The sequence below is a fragment of the Centroberyx gerrardi genome, chromosome 22 (assembly GCF_048128805.1).
Source record: "Centroberyx gerrardi isolate f3 chromosome 22, fCenGer3.hap1.cur.20231027, whole genome shotgun sequence".
NCBI classification, from domain to species: domain Eukaryota; kingdom Metazoa; phylum Chordata; class Actinopteri; order Beryciformes; family Berycidae; genus Centroberyx; species Centroberyx gerrardi.
In genome coordinates, this window is record NC_136018.1 from 13,697,546 (window position 1) to 13,717,300 (window position 19,755).

Consider the following 19,755-nt stretch of genomic DNA (forward strand, 5'->3'; position numbering starts at 1 on the left):
TTGCAGGGACAGTCGCATTTAAAGCAGGCAGACGGGCACTTTCCCCCAGACTGTGTTCCCTAATGCCCACTCTGCAGTCCACGGTGATTTCCCGACCTTTGCCAAATTGCCAGTCCGGCTCGGTGTGTCCTCTCTCAGCCTGAGCCGAGCCTGAGCTGCTCTCAGCTCAGCGCTGCTCCGCACGCTGCATCAGCTGATGCGTCACGTGGTGTGGTGTCGTGGGTCAGCCCTTGTTGCAAAATGGAGTTGTCTGAGTCTGTGCAGAGAGGGCTGCAGTCCCTGGCCGACCCGTCCGTCTTCGACCCGAGCAGCTTCCCGGTGCTGCTGGACGTCTCTTTCCGCAGCCTGCTCTCCTCGCACGCGGACCCCGGTGTCCTCGGTGAGCACGGCGTCTCCCCGCCGCCGCTTTTTGTCTCCGCCGCTGCTTCCGGTTTCTCTCCGTGTTGGTGTGTCGGAGCTGCCTCGACGTCTGTAGGTTTCCACGGCGATGTGCGGACTGTAGCGCATCGCTGCGAGTCGCCCTGAACCTCCCGAGCACCAGCGTGTGTTCGTTCACTGGAAGCGTTAAAGCGTGGAGGTGTTTGTTTGGTGCAGATCGACGGCCGCCCATCAGCTGCACTGAAGCGGGCTTAGCTTTATCTGCCCGCTGCCTGCTTCGCATTCTGCAGCAATCACACGGCGACTCGGGACGCCTTTTGTTAGTTAAAATGACATCAAGTCTGCCCAGCATATCAGAAACACCACGTCAATCACCATTAGGCAAAACTGACAATGGACGCATGTTGATATGCAAAGTGCGCCGTTGACTCTTAACGGAGAGCATTGAAGCCCGCAGCGGTCAGTTTACTGCTGCTCTTAACTGGCTTTGGACTTCATTAGTAAAGAGAAATTAGCCCATGCAATATGATAACCGAGTCCCACTAGTTAGTGTTAGACTAGCTCTTTACTCTGTAGGCTAATGGCTGCTTCCGCTGTTTTCGTGGACCATGTGCTGTTTGTCCACATTCTGCGTCATTCCAGACCTTTTTACAGGCAGCCTTCATTTAGAAATATTGGCGATTATGGTGCAGAAAGTGAGCTGTTCATTCTGGACTTATAGCTACAAACCAACAAAGGAGCTGTGGCTCATGCAGTTGAATGGCTCATTCACATGCAAATGATCATTGATTTCCATTGTATAGGCTGTTTCTATATGAGGACACGAGTATGGATTGCAAACCTATAGGCTACATCATTTATGACAATCTGTGTAGGCTACAACTGCTGACTTCCAACCTGACAACAGTCCTCACTGTATTTGTGTGTGTGTGTGTGTGTGTGTGTGTGTGTGTGTGTGTGTGTGTGCGCGAGCGAGAGAGTAGGCCACATGCTGATCACACAGTGGCTTCATTCCCACATCGTTCTCACATGGTTTTTCCTCTGATTGCAGATCAGCCCGAGTTGAAGCAGATCGACCAGATCCTGCTGAAACAGAGTCACACTGCAGCGACCACCTTCATACTGGAGGCGGTCAAACAAAATGCAGACAAGTCAACAATAAGGTAGGCTAAGTCAGAAAGTGCCTTTCCTGTGGAACGTCTTTGTGCTGCTTTAACTCATACATATGCTCTTATAAGATGGTAAAAATAATATTTCATAATGATAAACCATTAGTTATTAGACTCATATATTATGGCTGAAAATTATGCATATGCACACCAATGCACTAAATATATGCCTTAGGGTCTTAATCAGATTCTGCTGTTTGCATGTTTATTTGTTAACCAGTTTAGTGTATATTGCTGTAAATCTCCTGATTGTATCACTCAAGCTAGAGACCATTTGCTTATCCAAAATGTCAGCAACAAATTAAAAAATAAATCTGAAACGTATATTATGAAATCTCATCTTATTTCTAGCAAAATGCTAAGCTACTATAAACAACAAAATATAGAAAAAAAAGCCTGCAAAAAAACCCCAGCAAAATCCAGCCATTTAAAATACATCAAAGTAATGTGACTCATAAGAGGTCACACCTTCATAATATTGTTTCATTGAAATCACTTAATAAACCATGTTGTTGCAATAATGATATGAATTTGTGGCCTATGTCACAAACATCTAGTTATGGGATGTCCTGCATGTGCACTACCAAGAAAACAGTTGTCAGTTAGTGGGAATTAAATGGTGGTGCAATGGCAACTTTTGGCATTGCCTGTGCAGAAATATTGTCTTCAGTAAGATATATGGGATAGCAAATGGAGAAAAAAAAATCTATATATTGCATACTGTAGTTATGGTTGACATAGTAAGCTATAAGTATCAATAATATTATCAAAAATGCTGTTTATCATAATTGTTGGGAAATTGCACACTTGCATTGCTTCAAAATGTTGCTTGTCATCTTTAGGTGTTTATATGCTTCACTGTGCTGTTTATGATCAGAAAACTGAAGGTATTGATCTGATTATTCATTCATCAGAGTTGGGGGTTAACAGGATGATCATAAATGCAGTAGGATGTTCAGCGTGCATGTGCCAAAAATATAAACTCTTCAGGTTGTAGGTATTGGTGTGCATGTAAACCAGGTCTGTGACAATCAGTGCATCACAGTTATAGTCAGTGATGTAGTGGTTAAAAAGTGGATGAACTATGACCTCCAGGCGGTGATCATCTTAGGGCAAACAACCACCAGTATTGGCAAAAATCAGTTATATTTTCAGAGAAGCATTCATTTATGTTTTCCCCCTCAAAGGACCCTGCTTAGGTTTCCATGTATTTCTGCACATTCTAAAATTGCCTTCAAGCTGGGATCATAAGCCCATTTTCACCTGGCTAAGGCAGACAGAAGTTGCATGAAAATTTGGTCTAGATGGGACTGAAGTAGAGACTGGAGTGTTTATTCCCCCCCGAAACTCTGTTTTTGAAAAAAAGATGCATCTTTTTGTGTCAGAATTTTACTGCCAGTTGTAATCTGAGGCATATGAAACATTTGACTGGTACAAGAGTTTGTAATGTAAATGCAGCTTGTTGTGGAATTACCTTGTTGCCTTGTTGTTGCAGCTCGTGCCTTGAAGAAGTCACATTCAGTGCAGAGAGAATAGAAATATTCTATACCTCATACCAGGTGACCGTTCAAATGATGTTCATAAGATTATCATTTTATTTTATAGTCTTGTCACTGTGGCTGCCCTCCACAAACTGATGAAATCTGTCTTGCTTTACAGAAACATAAAAAAGAGCTGGAACGTCTGTTAGCAAGGTGAGTTAAATGTATTGTTGGAGCTATAAATGACAAAGATATTTGTGGTGGTGTTGTTTTTGTGCTGAAAAGTTTGTTTTCACACCCAGTCAGATTGATCACCACTAGGCAAGCAAGCATGGCCCCAAGATGTATGAAATTGGGACTTAAATGAGAAATAAATTCTTTGAAGTGTAGCCCAAGCAAAGTTTTAACATTGCACAATAATTGACTTAAGTATTAATTGAATAGTAGTCTGTGAGAATTTTTAAACACGTTGAAAGCCTTTCAGTGTTCATTAAATTGCCCATTTGAGGTTATTTCATCACAATCACTGCATGTTGTCCCAAGCTTTTTTAAATCATAGCTTTGTTAAATTCCCCCCTTTGCTTGCTCAGTTGTTAAATACTTTTCTGTGGTTTATATGAGTTGACAATTTATTTGCAGCTGTTTTAAATCAGTTTGTATTTGCAGACAAGGTAGCTCTTTTACAATGAGCGTTTGTTTATGGCGCGTTATAAAGCAGCATTTACATTGTAATTAATCACGCTCGTTGTCCCTTTTGTCCTGACACGCAAAACTTCAGAAAACACTCTGTGTTTTCTTACTGGGTTGAAGCTGTGAGCCGCTGTGGCAAAACTTAGTGAGCTCACTGTTGAAGCTTGTGTCAGAATTAAATGAACTTGTTTTTCTTTTTATCGACTGTGTTTAGCAGTGCGCATTTCACTTCAAACATGTAATTAGCAGGGATGTAGCGTTGATTAAAAAGTTGATAAATTGTGACTTCAATTCGGTGATCATCACAAGGCAAACGGCCACCAATATGAACAAAATCAGTTCTATGTTCAGTTATATTTTTTGCTTTTCTCCTATCTTCATACATGAGTTTAATACTTAGGCTATGTTGTATAGGCTACATCATTAAGATTCACGTCAGCCTAAATAGGCGGGTATACAAATAAAAAGCTCGGTAAACTGGGTTTAGGTGGGTTTACACTACATCCCTCTACATTCTCTTCTCTTCTCTTCTCTTCTCTTCTCTTCTCTTCTCTTCTCTTCTCTTCTCAGCATAGGGAGGTGCCCACCTCACATTAACGACGTGTCGTGGCGTCTGCAGTACCACATGAAGGTATAGACCAAACTTCACAGCACATTTAGCGTTTTTTGTTGTTGCATATTTTGTCCTGCCAGCCTAACTAAAGTGTTATTTCCTTTGCAGAACGGACAAGTCCAGAAGGTCAACGAGCCTTTCTACATGCTTTCATTTAACACTGAGGTATGAATCTGACCCATTGTTATCCGTTCATTTTAATGTATTTTTTTCTGAATGGTGTGTTGCTGTAAGCTGTTTCTGCTCCTTTGGCAGAATGGTGCAGGATCCTCGGAGGACATCGACTTCAGCTGCACGATGGAGCAGTTACAGGTAGAGGAGTTTGTTCTGGACAGTATTGTAGCCTATTGTCTATGTATCAAATGACAGAACTACCAGCAGCCTCTTCATCTCTAATTTCCCCTCTGCTGTAGTGTAGCAGTTGCATCATTACGCACAGCATTTAGGAACCGCAGATGAAAGAGGTCGCCTCACTGAGCTGATTGCTGCAGGCTAGTCTTGTTCTTCAAACTGGAGAATTTTCAAAGAAATTAAATGTATGAAATTATATTATATAACGTCCTCACAGCTGCGTTCAAATAATCAACTGAAGGGCTTTTGGCGAGCGTCTGCACGACATGAATCGGATTTTCATTGCTGCACTGCTAAACCCATTGCACCTCCTTCCGTATTTGCAGGTTGTTGTCAAACCTCAGTTTAAAATAATTTATGCCTCAAACGCATCCTCAGAATGATAGTCTATTAAAATAAATGTAAGATAATCGCATTTCTGATCCACAGAAAGTGTTGCCTTGCATTCTTGAGAACGGATTGAAAGTCGGTAATTTATAGTGAAAATGTTATATGGACACATGAACCATGACTGTTGGCTTTATTAAGATGACTCAGTTCCACTATACCTCGGCTGTTTCTGTCTTCATTTCGACAAGACATTGTCTAAAGGGTGACGTGTTTGACCTATATTTGAATATGTTGGGTTTGGCAACTTGACGATCCGTTTCATGATCCAAAATATTTGGTGAATTTATGTCGGATCTGCCTAATCATCATTTTTAGTGTGAAGTGCGGGTTTATCAAAAACGCTGAATGCCAAATAATTCAGTCTAATTCTCAATTGAAATCGGTGTCATTTTGCATTCATAAATGTTCTTTCATTTTATTATTTTTTCATTTATATTTTCAGCTTGTCTCTATCCACGTCGCGTGACGCTGGTGTGTTTTTATCCATATTTAAGTGGATCAATGTGTCTTTGTTTTCAGGATTTGGTGGGAAAGCTGAAAGACGCTGCCAAGAGTCTGGAGAAAGCCACTCAGATGTGAGGAGGCCATGCTGGTGTCCAGTTTCCACACCTTTCCTGCACCACAAAGCACTGAACTTCATCCGTTTCTAGCGGCATTCATCTTCTCTTTATAGTTTTTTTTTTTTTTTTACTTGAGATTGACTGAAACACGTTATGCACATGAAACAATTATCATTCCGACTTGTATTGCAATTAAACTGAGTATATCAAAATACACTTTGTGCTTCCAGTTTTGTCACAGCATGATAAACTCCCAGCAGCACCTGGATGTGCTGCCTGTCTTTGCAGGGAAAATCACATTTTGGTGGGAAAGTTTTTTTTTTTTATCAATAAACACAACTTGGTGCTTAAAGAAGATGACGCAGATTGGTGCCAGGCTGTTCTAGAGGTGACATATGTTGTTTAAAGATCGAGCCAACGAAATAGCTGGTAGGCCTATGTTTTGTCAACCCCGGCGAGAGTGAATAGGATTTTTGCCATAGTTGCATGACAGCATGTGTGTTTTGTTTCCTCCAACATGAGCCAAGCTATTTCTGCAGGGCTCAAGGGCTGATGGAGCTTTTTAAAATGTAACCATCAGAGGGAAAATTGCACTGCACACGATATTAGAGACTAATCTGTGACTTTATTGACAAAATTGTATTTTAAAGTTTTTTTGGTCAGATGAAAGTCCTTATATTTGGTTTGGACTCGCTGCATCCACTCCTGCTGAAAGTTCAAAGCTGCTGAACTAAAAGCACCACGGCGGCTCAGATTCCATAAACATCCGAGATGCCTTCATTTCAGCCGGATAAAGGCTCCAGTTCACCAAGTGGGAAGTTGCACCGCATTTTTGCAGATGTCAGGACAGCCTGTGACAAAGGTTTGACACCAGCGGTTCAAAGCCATTTGTCACAAAGACGTATCTTGTGCAAGTGCGTGCTTTTTAAAGCAGTCAGCGGAGGGGAGAAGCCACATCTTGGAGCGGGCTGTAGCGCGCAGGAATCACAGCCCAGCAAACATTAATAATGCAGCTGCCTGGTGCCAGCGGAGCTCCAGCAGACTACACGTTAGTGGATGGACGGTGGGCATTTTAAGGGTCAAAACGACATCAACGTGTGTGAGTGCGCGTTCTGTTGTTATTTTTAACATCAGAGACGAGGACACACCGACAGGACTTTCTAGGCAGCCTTAAGCATTCGCCTAGTGCCATCTGAGCTAAAGTAGAATATATGTTAGTGTATGAATTATGGCATTTGGGGGTCAAAACTATATCAAACTGTTTGTGAATGCGTATTGTGGGTTATTTTATATCATGCGTCATACATTAGAGAGACCAGAATACACCGACAGTAATTTTTTAGGCGCCCTTAAGCAGTTGCCGTTGCCATCTGAGCTCAAGTAGATTACACAGCCTATTAGTGAATGGTTTATGACATTTTGACATTCAAACCGCTATCAAACTGAACGTGGATGCCATTTCTGTGTTATTTTGTATCATGCGTCGTAGATTAGAGGCACCCAGAATACACCGACAGTAATTCCTAGGCACCCTTAAGCAACGAGACCACGTGACCAAAGCGGGGCGGTCGAACTACAAGCCATTTTGGGGACGGTGTCAGTTTCCACGGAGCACACACACACTGCTGCATTTTACTGGGGGGGAAGCGGATATTTTGGAGGCAAACTTATCGGTGCAGAAGTGGGACCCTTCCCAACCCGAAGCCAGTGGACCGGACTCTTTGGAAACCGTAGATCGGATACGCACAAAGCGCGCAAACGGGGAGGAAAAGAGGAGTTTTATTCGCACATCTGAAATGCGCTCCGGTCCGCCGTGCGCTCTCCGCCACTGACAGCGTCTGCAGCCTGCTTCAAGATGGCGGCTCGGCTCCTATTCATTTTCTGCTGATCGCCTCCCAACTTTCATTGTCTATTCGCCTCAAGACCCACCGATTACCAGCCCAGCCTCCGGGTATGTCATATTCGATATCGTCTCTAACTAACGGGGGGATAGCCCGGGGTTTCGGGGTGCGTGGTTTTGTGTTTTTCTACGCACCAATCCAGCGGTGGATGTGGAGCTTTCAACGGTGGCTGCAGATCACCGACGTGGAGCTCTGTGTGTGTCTCCGCACCACTTTTTTCTAAAAACTGTTCGCCTCTCGCACACACACACGAATTAAGATTCACACACACCCCACGTCGCATTCTCTACTGTTCGGTGATCTGTCTGTTTAAGTTTGGTGTTGGTTGGGGTTTGCGTTGAGTCGTTTGGATTTGTGTAAAGTGGGAGATTCGAGCGAACCAGACTGGAATGGGTGAGATGTTAACGGCACCAAGTCCTCCAACCGGTCCTTTTATGCCTATATTTCCATATAATGTCTTCATTTTATAGAGTTGGGATGTTTAGGATGTTCTGGATTGGACATTATGTTGGTTTTGCGCGTACATTGCTAAACATTGGTTTTATTAACTTAAGTTGGATTGCTCCCATAAACGTGACAAGGAGGCAAACCATTTCACTTGTGCATAAATGTTTCATTACGGCCACTTGGTAAACACGGGGTCGTCGTTAAACATGCACTGTGACTGTATGTGTCTTAGTGCATGGTGATCTTGGTTCAAAAAGCTCCTAGAGTTTTAATAAAATTAAGAAAAAAAAAAAATTTGGAGGCGAGACGTCGGCCAGGCTACAAAGGGATGGCTGTGTGTTACAAAACAGCCAAAGCATCAGTAAATTCTCTGTTTCAGTCACATAGGCTGCGGACAGCGCAGATCACTTGTTTTTGGATATTAAGGCTCATTATGGATTTTGATATCATAGTCTTGGATGTTGGCGCACTGTGTCTCTCCAGCTGATGGTAAAGGACAGACAGACAAATGTGCCAGGGCTTTCCTCTTGGGGGGAAAATAATTATTTTGGTCAAGAATGCAATCAGGGACTTTGTGTGTGATTCATCGGCTAAAATTGATGTTTAACGCATGCGTTTTCTTATCCTTGAAATGTTTTTTTCCTCAGGATTTCAGGTTGACAGCCTCACATGCCTGTGAAAAGACGTGATAACGCAACAGACGGGATTGTGTGTTGCCAAAACATTACCATGCGATTGGCTATAGGCTATGGATTAAAAGTTAGATTTCCATCCGTGTTTCCATTGACTGCATTGGCTGTTATAAGCAACATCTAGTATACAGTCAATTAGGCACCCCCGCTAATTGAATTCGAGATTTTTTAAAATTGACTGACAGCTGTTTATATGAGGTCTCGGTCTTTCCCATTGCCGATTTTAATTGGGGTATTTCCAGCTGCTGTTGATCTGCTTGTAACGGGAACCTTTAAAAGAGGAACTGGTAGCCTATGGGACTAAATGAGGTGGACAGCGTTTCACCAGCAACACAAGTTTAGGTCACTGAAAGGACCGAGAGGAGTCTCTTCGTTTGCTTCTTTGTATTTGGGAGAAATAAGGATTCACTTCTGGGTAGCCGTAGAGGCTGTGTGTGGATTAATTGACGCTACCAATTAAGCCGACTCCATAATTAAAGCGCAAATTGTCCATTTGGTGACAAGATGTGCGATTTGAATACATCTTCTACGTCACAGTCCGTGTCTCTGCGTCAATAACTAAATCCATGACGGGACTCTTGAACAGACTAGATAAGCATTTAACGCAGCTCGCTGATTGATGCTACAGTCATGTGATAGTCGCCTATTCGTTCCCATAATAAATGGAGTTATTTGCGTTTGGACTTGTGGGGTGAGTGACTTGAAGCGCGGCAGTCTCCTGTATAGTCTGACCAGCTCCCATAGGACAGAGGGAGAACAGTTGTCCAAACACCAGTCAATCGATTAATGGCGTAACAGGCTCCCTGCATATATAGAGACACCATCCATCATTATCCATGTGTGATCCATCCTTTGAACGGTGCCGGTGCCCATGCCTGCCTGCCTGCCTGGGTCTGTTCAGAAACGACCAGGAGTCTGTCTCCATTAGACTAGATATCGGCCGGGACCGGGGCATGGTGCAGGCTGTAGGAAGTGTGTGATGGTGTGGGTTCAGGGCTGGGACCATAGAGCTGGACAGGCTGGCTGTCACTCAGTATGTCAGGAGGATCAACCTCTGATGCACAGCTGATGTGTCCGATTTACACTTTCATGACTGGCGTTTTATTTCTCCATATGACGGCAAAGGGCGTCCCTGTAGTCAGCAGGCTATAGCCCGCCCCAATACCGCGTCTCTAGATGATTAGCCTATTCCTCCAACCTCAAAGATAAAACTGCCTTTATAATGTAGAAATAAGCTTATTGGTTAGAATAGAAAGAAGCGGCTGCATTTTGGATAGGAAAGGGAAACTTATTTCATGGTTTTAGCGTATTTGGTTTGTCAGAGTCTCGTTTTCCATGTGAAATGTCCACTGTCAGAAAGTGCCTGTAGACGCTGAATCAATAGGTTGTATGCGTCTTTAGTCGATAATGGCGCAGAATATAGGCTGAATAAGTGTGATCTGTGTGCGCTCCAACTTCAGCATAGTCGCTGGTGTCGAGCCATGTTGTTAGTGCACGGTGCTGATTCGTGCACACGCCGTGGGAAAAAAAACAAAACGGCGCAAAGCGAATGGAAAAAAAAAAAAAAAAGCAGAATAATGTCCGGGGTGAGCACACAGCCTTCACACACAGCCCAGAGAAGATTTGGAAAGCGATTCGAAACGCGTCGGATATTCGCTTCACCCGCTCTGGAAGGAAACCCCGCAGCCCGTTCAAACGATACGGGCTTTTTCCTTCACAAAATGGCAGCCGTGCTGTCGGCAGCCTGGCAGTCCAGCGGCTGTGTGCGGAGGGACGGGCAGCCCACCTCACCTCATCCCCGCTCGCAGCACCGGCGGGCGACGGTGCCGCTGTTGTTTTGGTCGGATCCTGCCTCGTTCTGCTGTCTGGCGACGAGCCATGTGGGCTAAAAGCAAAGGAAGTTGCCATAGAAACGCTCAGGTTTTCCCCCATATGTGGCACACCTGACGCAGTGAATGGGTGCCTCCTGTCATCCCCTTTCACCCGCACTCACCCAGGGGCGTCAGAGTCCCTACAGCTAATATCATTTCCCACCAAAACTTCCAAACCCGCTGATTTCGGTATAGAGTATAAAGTGGAGCACTTACTGACTAAAGATATTAGGCTGTTATTTGGTCAGTGCGATAAATTATTAGAAAGGTGACCAAACTGTCAGCTCAGATGAACACTGACCTTCGATGCGCCCCCGGTCTGATTTTATGATTTTTTTAAAATTCAAATATGCCTCCCAAATAGACTTCTGGCAATTTGGTCTCGACCTTTGCTCTCCATTAGCCTAATGATTAAAACTACACGCTCACTCACTTAGGTGAAGTTATGCATGTGCCGCATCCATTTGAGGCTGTATTCACCGCTTCTCTTTTAATTCAACATGGGATGCAGCACAGACTGATCCAGATCACGAATCCGCGTTATAGCCTAATAGATAAAATCCAGAACCGGTCGGTGCCTCGGTCCAATTTTGCATTAAGGCGCCGAGAAACCTCGACCGCAGCTTGCTTCTAATTATCAGCCCTGATCTTATTTGAAGTTGCCATCTGTTTTGTGCGGTATTGAGACTTAAAGTCGAGGGAAGGAAAAAGCGCAGAGCAGCGTCGATCTATCAGTGGAAGAGATTGATTTATGATCAGTCACTGGCCTCGGTCACTCGGTAGCCGCTCACTAACGCCCAATTGTTGCCTATCAATCTGCCACCGAGCACCGTCCCCTTTGGTTATTATAGGATTAGCATAAAAGATGATGTTGCTTTAACACAAGTCAAACAAACAGCAGCCTATTCCAAATGGTGGAGCTGATCTAACAGGCCTCGGTGCCTCCACGCCTGCTATGTGTTTTTTTCCCCCCCGACATGACTTCAGTTTTTTTCTCCTTTTACCTTCCACACAGGAGCGTTACCCCCTTTTCATTGACCATGCATCGGACGACCAGGATAAAGATTACCGAGCTGAACCCTCACCTCATGTGCGTCCTGTGCGGCGGATATTTCATAGACGCAACCACCATCATCGAGTGTCTTCATTCATGTGAGCAAAACAGCCCGAGAAAAACAAAGGCGCTTTTTTTCTTTTATACAAGTTGGGAAAGTGTTGAAGTGGAGCTGAGCGAGTTCGTTGTTGTCATGATATGAAATGATTTACAGTTGTGATAGGCTACAGCAGAATGTAACCACAGCCTTTGCATGTCCTCATCCAGTATGCAGGGATATTTACTCCTGGGACAGTTTCTTACCTGTTGCCATGTGAATACACTTTTATTTATGGGATTCAGTGCTGCAGTGTTTATGCTGCAAATACCATTTCTCCTTGGCAACAATTCACTGAACCATATTTGACAGTATCAGGCTGTGGTTCGGATTCAGGATGTCCTCCCAGAACACATTTTTGTATTGACAATTTTTTCTGTATGGGTTGCAGTCTGCAAGATGTGCATTGTGCGCTACCTGGAAACCAGCAAATACTGTCCCATCTGTGATGTACAAGTGCACAAAACCAAGCCTCTGCTCAACATTAGGTGAGAACTGTGGTTATTTTATTTTCTGACATTTTCTTCCACTGCATTACAGAATGCAATCTTGTTAAAATAGGTTTTCCATACTGTTAATTCCTTTGCTTATTGCTTTTTACGTGTTTTTTTTTTTTGTGTTGGCTGAAGCAAGGGAATCATCCCTTAAGATTCAAGTATTTTGGCTAGAAGAGCCTTGTAGACTAAACAAACAACTGTGTCTTCTTGGCGTAGGAGTGACTCTTGATCTTGGGTTGAAATGATTGACCTTAGTATGTTTTTGTCATTTTTATACATTTAGATTGAATTTGTTGAACCACTGGCTATGTTGAGCACACAGGGCAACAATATGAAACCTATTTTCCCCACTGTGAACAGCTAATGATTGGTTTAATACAGCCAATCATAAGACACACATTTAGTTGTCTGTACTTCTGCCAGTTTATTTATAATGTGTGAGTTGCCACAGTCTTCAAAGCCACAACCAGATCAATCAAACTAAGTATGAATGTATATTAGACTGTGTGTTGATTCTTAGAAGTACATAGCTTATATACTTTCTTGCTGCAATGCTTACAAGCAGTGAGTATGTATGTAAAGAACACATAAACCTTAAAAGTGAGCCATTTATAAGCACAGACTTTCCACTGTCATTTGGCTTCTGCACCAAAAGCTTTGATTGAACGGAAAAGAGAAAAAGCTTTTCTCTGCGCTGCTGCTGCTGGTTTTGACTACACATGTTGAGATTGCACACACTGCAATGTGTGTGTGTTTAATCCTCTGAATCACACGACTGAAGTTTCTCTTCCTCTCTCAAGGTCTGACAAAACTCTACAGGACATCGTCTACAAGCTCGTCCCTGGCCTCTTCAAAAGTAAGAGAGCAGAGTGTCGCTCTCTTTATTTAGCATGCTGTTTGGTTTCAGTCTGACTCTGCTGTCGTTTGTTCTGATGCTGCCTGTCAATATTTATCAGTGCATTAATTTTCAACAGTGTCGGGCCACTGCACCAAGAATATTATCACTACTGCAAAATGAAAAGAGGAAATGAAAAAAAAAAAAAAAAATTCAACCCAATTTGACCCCAGAATGGTTTGTTCTGATTTGGATCATTTATTCTGATGAAAGCACGCATTTCCATTTCAGTGGCGCAGCCTGCTCTAGATCAAAAATAAGACTAAAACAAATAATTCCCAAACACCAAAGGCTGCAGTGTTTTAGCCTCATGAACGCTGAAAGTGAACAGACTTGTAATGGCTTGTCTCTGTCCTTTGTAGATGAAATGAAGAGGAGGAGAGACTTTTATGCGGATCATCCTGTAGATGGTGAGTGAAGCGGCATGCAGGAGACATGAACTGAACACAATGAGGAGGGAAAAACAGATTTCATTCAAGTTCTGGATGAAATTATAGACATAAATCATTTTCACTTATTGTCATTAAATGTTCCAGCCTGTTTTGATTCTTTTTTTTTTTCACGCTTTGCACTTGCCAACGTGAGTTTCAGTATGCTGACAAGCCTGTCGGTGTGTTTCTTTTCTTCTGCAGCCTCTAACGGATCGAACGAGGACCGTGGAGAGGTGGCGGACGAGGACAAGAGGATTATCACAGACGACGAGATCATCAGCCTCTCCATCGAGTTCTTTGACCAGAGCAGGTAGGCAGTTTTCACAAGGACGGACAGGTGTTAAAACAAAATGTGAAGAGTGTTTCCCATCTGGGTCATGCTGATGTTTTTTTACAAGCAATAATGCTTCTTTGTCCGTCATAATTTAATGTTATAATATTGGTATAACAATATTATATGGAGGCGTAATTGATAATGGCTTCCTAATTATGTAGAGATGATTGAGTTTACATTTACATTTCAGCAGCTTTTTTAAGGATTTTTAAGGAATCTGGCTTTCATCAAACAAATGATCTCTGTAACTCTTACATTAGTGTTTCCCACTGGTGAGCGTGGATGCCCAGTAGATCCACCAGTACCTCTGCTGTCCTGGGGTCAAAATCCACCAGGTTCTTCTCTCCTGAGTCTCCTCTAGCTCAGATTTCCTACTGTATAAAAAAAAAAAAAAACTTTAGGGGAGTGGACTGCCCACTCTCCTTTTTAAAATCAATAAAACCTCACTAACTGCGGTCATGAACACACATTCTCTCCAGGTTAAGTCGGGCCTTTTCCTGCAGTCCTTTTGGTTAATTCTCTATTCTGGTTCAGCCTTTTTGAATTTTCCAAATGATCAACACTCGAGCCACAGAGTTTCTTGTTTTTCACAATTAACCGACTTGTTTCGCTTACTGTCAACCCTCTTGGTTTGGCTGCAGCACCAAAAAAAGTTTTATCAACCACTAACATGAGAAATGAAGCCTGTCTGACCTTGTTTTGTTGCCACAAGGATGTGTCAAATATAGCTCCAGAGCAGAAACACACATGCTGCCCTGCTGCCTGGAGTCAGCGCTACCTGTGTGAAACCTTAGACTGCAGGAGAGAAAATAGATGTAGTAAAACGTGCTTTTTATTCAAGAGGTTGTTTTCTGTGCATATGTTGATGTTGTCCACAAAATTTCGTTTTGGATTTTCAAAGATAATTGGTGTGTTTTCTTAAGCAAGTAATTGAAAATAATCTAGATCGGTCATTACTGCATGTGTGAATGGCATTGGCACATTAAAAAAAAAAAAAAATCATATGATTACAAAGTTGAAAAGTGAATATTAAGTCCACTTGTGTAATCAAAGCGTAAAGTGTTCTGTGCCAAGTTGTTAATATGTTTTCCTGTTTTTCTCTCTAGGATTAAACTGGGAGTTGGAGCAGAGGAAAAACAGTCTAAAGACCAGGTATCAGAAGCTGATTTAGCCACATTTTCTCTACTTTGTCTCCTATCAAAGTCCCTTGGGACCAGATAAGAATAAGAAGCCCAGTCCTGCAGGCTCCTTTTAATTAAATAACAAATATTTCATTTTATTGCTGCTGTTGAAATATCTTTTTTTTTTTTTCTTCATCTCATCACAGTTTGACAGGCAGATTGTTGCCTCATGGTGACAGTTGCAGCTCTTCTGTAATGCAAATTCTTTTTAATCTGCTTTTAAGGTGGACCAACCTTTGCCCTCTGCAGCATTTTTGATGCATAAGCCTACATTTATATAAACATATGACAACATTTATAGTCACTGTGTATGTGTTGCTGTTAAATTCTTGGAATGCACTGAAGATTAAATGTTGTTTTCTACAGATGGCCAACAAGAGGTACCTGCAGTGTCCAGCCGCCATGACAGTCATGCATCTGAGGAAGTTCCTGCGCAGCAAAATGGACATCCCCAACACCTACCAGGTCACAGAGGCTTTTGTTTTTCTTGTTTGTTTTTTGTGTGACTGATGCACTGCGAGTAGTATAAAACATATCCACCTTAACTGCTTAAATTATTTGGAAAACCAGTTGGATAATGTGAATATGGCTGTCCAAGAGAATACTGGTATCGTGGTATTTAGGTTCTCAGTTTCAACATCATATATTAGCCCTAGTGATATTTATTTAAAGTTTCTCTCATTTTTTTTCACTGCAGGTTGAAGTCATGTATGAGGACGAGCCGCTGAAAGATTACTACACATTAATGGATATAGCATATATCTACACTTGGAGAAGGGTAAGAGAGCTTTTTCTGGACGCTTATTGAAGACCTGATTTTGTGGATGTCTGCTGGATTATTTATGGTCTCCTGAATATCCTCTTTGTCACCCGTATATTAATATATATCACTAAAGCATTGTTCATTTTAACTAATCTATATTGTGAAACCAGTGTTGCTGAAACCATCTCTTATCCAGAATATATTTTAACACCTTGTGATTTCACTACAGTGGTCTTCCACCATCACTCTTTAGAATTCAAAATAAATATTAACAAAAATCAATGTGACCAATATTATTATTATTATTTTTTTGTAGTAGCCACGCCTCTACACGACTGTAGAGATTTAAAACTCCAATGCTGATCCTGAAATAAGCTTGCATTGTGTGTTTTGCCACTTAATAGATTCAAGATTATACATTTTACTGGAGTTTTTGGTGCATACTGATTATAGCATTTTTAGAGTTAATTGTTAAATGTTGAATTTTTGCCCTTTAATGACATAAACTAAACACTCTGCAGTTAGCAATATTGATAAAGACTAATTACAAAAAATAAATACATTCAAAGTATAGGCTACAAAATGTGTTTTTATTTTTATTTTTTTAAAACACTTTATACTAATGAACACATATTCCACATATGTCCTAACCAACTTGTTTTAGTTATCTATAGGACTAAATACATGCTTTGGCTTTAAATGTGCACACTATCAGTTATTGATTGATACCATTCATTCCACGGTGCCTGTACAGACTAAAGTCTAAAAGGCTGTAGATGCTGGAGGGAGGGGGTGGGGTTAGAAGTTAGATCCGATTTATTTTTTTTATTTTTTTATGTAGGATACATTTCATGGCTTCTTATTATGCTATAGCCTACATGGGCTCTTTCCCAAGACTTTGGGGGGAAAAAATAAGACCTAATAAATATATTTGATTTATCAATCTTGTAGTGCTTCCCATAGGGGAAATGGGCGGAAAATACATACTTTAGAAATTATGTTTAGAGAAAATTTCAAAATATACAAAAATGCATTTCTTGCCTACATTTAGATTATTTTCATTCAAAATAGTGGCCAAAATATATTTTGGGTATAGCTACATGCATATAGCTATTATCGACAACTCATAGAAGAAAATGTATTCCCAGCGTGTGTATATATATATATATATATATATATATATATATATATATATATATATATATATATATATATTTTATATTGAAACATATTTATAAACATAATCTAAAGTAGCCTATATGTGAATGCATTTTTATTTGTATTTATTTTATGTGTTTGTTTGAGTTATTTAACTTCTCCCCCCCCCCTCCACAGAACGGCCCCCTGCCGCTGAAGTACCGAGTCCGCCCCAGCTGTAAGAAGATGAAGATGAGCCTCGCGCAGCAGGAGGGTCAGAACAGCGCGAGCAGATCCGGCCCGGAGAGCGACTCCGCGAGCGACAAAGCCGGGAGTCCCGCCGGGGTTCCCTCCACGTCCTCGTCGCTGCCCAGCCCCGGCACGCCGGCGCAGTCCCCGCACCCGCAGTTCCCCCACGTCCCCAACAGCGTCAACGGGACCCCGGCCAGCGGCCCGACCCAGAGCCGGCCCTTCCCCTTCGGCAGCGGCGGCGCCAAGCCCCGGAAGGTTTCGCTGAACGGCTCGTCCACTTCCTCCGGATGACGTGGCGCCGCAGACCCGAACCAACGCCAGACCCGCTCAGCTAATACCGTTTCCATGCCAACGTAGTTCCATTGTTGTAGACAATGCTCTCTCTCTCTCTCTCTCTCTCTCTCTCTCTCTCTCTCTCTCTCTCTCTCTCTCTCTCTCTCTTCCTTTGTTGTTATAAATATTATGGGATATGTAAGTTTTAACGTAGTGGAATCAGATGAAACATTTCAAAAAAAGGAAAATAAGGAAGTTGGGTGGCGGGGGATTTGTATTTGGAGAGGCGACATTCGCGGAGTGAAGTGTGTTTGAAAAAAGGAGAACGGCAGACATTTATCCCTCAGAGCTACAGTTTTATTTTACAGATGTGACTGAAGATAGTCTTTTTATATTTTTTCTTTCCTTTTACTGATTTTTTTTTTTTTGTCTCTTCCAAATCAAATGTGTTTATCATGACTATTTTAAGTGTGTTGGGCTAGCCTCTTTGAAACTGTCAGTTAAAACATGCATGCTCATGAAAACACTGTTTTTTCTTTTAAGGAAAAAAAAAAAAGGATTAGGTGTGTTTGCCTCCAGCCTAAATTTCAGTTGAACAGGTTTTTTGAAGTGTTTCAGAGAAGTTGATCTTGTTCCAATGAAAGAAAAAGCCTATACTTGGGGAAAGGAAGTGTGTGCGGGGCTGTGGGCTTCATGGAAAATCGACTAGGCTCGTGCTGGTCTGTGGAGAAGAAATCCACTTTACTTTGCCTTTACTGGAAAAAAAACTCTTGTAGCTGCAGTGGAATCCGATTGCTTATCCTCCACATCTTTAACACGTAAGCAGTTTTAGAAACTCCACATGTAAATAGCAACAAAATGCATATTTAATCAGCGATGATGTTATTCTCTTCCCCTTTACTCCGAGGGAATGACATGGGCTCTCACTCAGCTCCATTTCATGCTCAATGACAGATGTTTCGATGTCTCCCGTGTTTTCCGTATTTGTATCGCTCGATTGTATGGACAACTTATTGTATTGTTACTGTTGCACAGTATAAAAACATCTAAATAAAACATTTTACACTTATTAAAAGACATCGATTTGTTTATTTTTGTTAAGAGTGTTTGCTGAAAGAGATCGCAGCCTGTCTGGTGTTTTGCATGAAGTGATTAGGTGAAATGAACGAAAAGGGAATTCAAATCGGCAGATAATGAATGCAGAGAGGCAGAAACAACCAGATGTCTGTTGGATCAGCAGATTTAACTCCATTAACGAGGGAAGCTTGGAAACCTGCCTCATGGTCATGGTAATACTGGGATGAATATAGGCTACATTTTATTTTAGACTCTTGTCAGTATTTTTTGATTCTTTTTTTTATTGAACATTTATCACTTGAATAAATTCCATTGCAACGAACTGCAAAAGACTAAATGGAAAATTAATTTATAAAACGTCTAGCCATATAAGAGTCTAGTCTACTTTAAAATGCATCATGGGCATTTTATTTTTTATTCCAAAATGTAACTTTCCGGGTAAATATTTCATCGCCCATTAACGTTTGCACCTGCTATTATTTTTGTTGAATTAGGCTTTGAGCCTGGCCAGCCTTGATCTAGCTTATATGCAACTACATAATATATGTTGAATATTTGTCTACTAGTGCTTTTTTTTTTTTTTTTTTTGTCACATGCAGATATAGGCCTTTAACTTCTTAGAGTAGCCTATATTTAACTTCAAGGTTTTATTCGCCAAATTGGCTACTGATTGTCAAATCCCGGGGACATAAATGTAATTTGGTTAAATGCTTAGAATGGATAAATAGACAATAGCCTATAGTAGAAAATATGAATGCCTAAATATAAATATATTTCGACAACCTATCAATTCAAGTAAATTGCCAATATTATTATTATTTTTTAAATATTCAGCCTAATCTGAAAATAAAAAAATAAAAAATAGGCGACCTATCTTTGGGTTTACACCACTCATTATGATAAATTTAGGTAAATTATTTGCTTGATAAACTTTAGGCTAGTTGTCTAATAAAATAATATTTCGAATAAGATAATAATAATTATTATAATAATAATAATTACAAATAAATAATCTACCTGATTAGTGATTTTCTGATTATCAAGTTAAGGCTGTATTTAAATGGAAAGATTCTGCAGGATGTTTTAATATTGATTAATACGGTAGGAGTTATGAGCTGTTCCAAGTTTTAGTTTAGCCTATTTAGGCTACAAAAGGTCAAAGCAGAAACCATATTAATAAGTAATTAAGTAATATATAAATTTAACTTTGGGTGTCATAGG

At 41.3% G+C, this 19,755-nt stretch overlaps 1 protein-coding gene across 3 annotated transcripts; it reads left to right on the forward strand.

The window, feature by feature from the left end:
* Nucleotides 1-221: 221 nt before the first annotated feature.
* On the forward strand, nucleotides 222-18,203 carry bmi1a (bmi1 polycomb ring finger oncogene 1a). 3 transcript variants are annotated; one of them, XM_071919498.2, is made up of 14 exons: nucleotides 222-379; nucleotides 1,430-1,541; nucleotides 3,043-3,106; nucleotides 3,207-3,241; nucleotides 9,428-9,463; nucleotides 11,562-11,695; nucleotides 12,086-12,182; nucleotides 12,992-13,047; nucleotides 13,449-13,496; nucleotides 13,719-13,827; nucleotides 14,958-15,003; nucleotides 15,399-15,497; nucleotides 15,730-15,810; nucleotides 17,131-18,203. In XM_071919498.2, exons 1-14 carry the CDS (start codon nucleotides 241-243, stop codon nucleotides 17,473-17,475), a joined length of 1,401 nt encoding a protein of 466 aa, XP_071775599.1. In that variant the 5' UTR covers nucleotides 222-240; the 3' UTR covers nucleotides 17,476-18,203. The 3 variants fall into 3 exon arrangements, with proteins under 3 accessions (XP_071775599.1, XP_078147511.1, XP_078147510.1); XM_078291385.1 differs by lacking the exons at nucleotides 222-379; nucleotides 1,430-1,541; nucleotides 3,043-3,106; nucleotides 3,207-3,241; nucleotides 9,428-9,463 and adding an exon at nucleotides 6,631-6,731 and having other exon boundaries at nucleotides 11,559-11,695; XM_078291384.1 differs by lacking the exons at nucleotides 222-379; nucleotides 1,430-1,541; nucleotides 3,043-3,106; nucleotides 3,207-3,241; nucleotides 9,428-9,463 and adding an exon at nucleotides 7,199-7,583 and having other exon boundaries at nucleotides 11,559-11,695.
* Nucleotides 18,204-19,755: the final 1,552 nt, after the last annotated feature.

Coding starts and splice junctions, on each gene's coding strand:
- bmi1a (XM_071919498.2), top strand. CDS start 241: ATGGAGTTGTCTGAGTCTGTGCAGAGAGGGCTGCAGTCCCTGGCCGAC. Junction 12,183..12,991: donor AAGCCTCTGCTCAACATTAG/GTGAGAACTGTG, acceptor TCCTCTCTCAAG/GTCTGACAAAACTCTACAGG. Junction 15,498..15,729: donor ACATCCCCAACACCTACCAG/GTCACAGAGGCT, acceptor TTTTCACTGCAG/GTTGAAGTCATGTATGAGGA.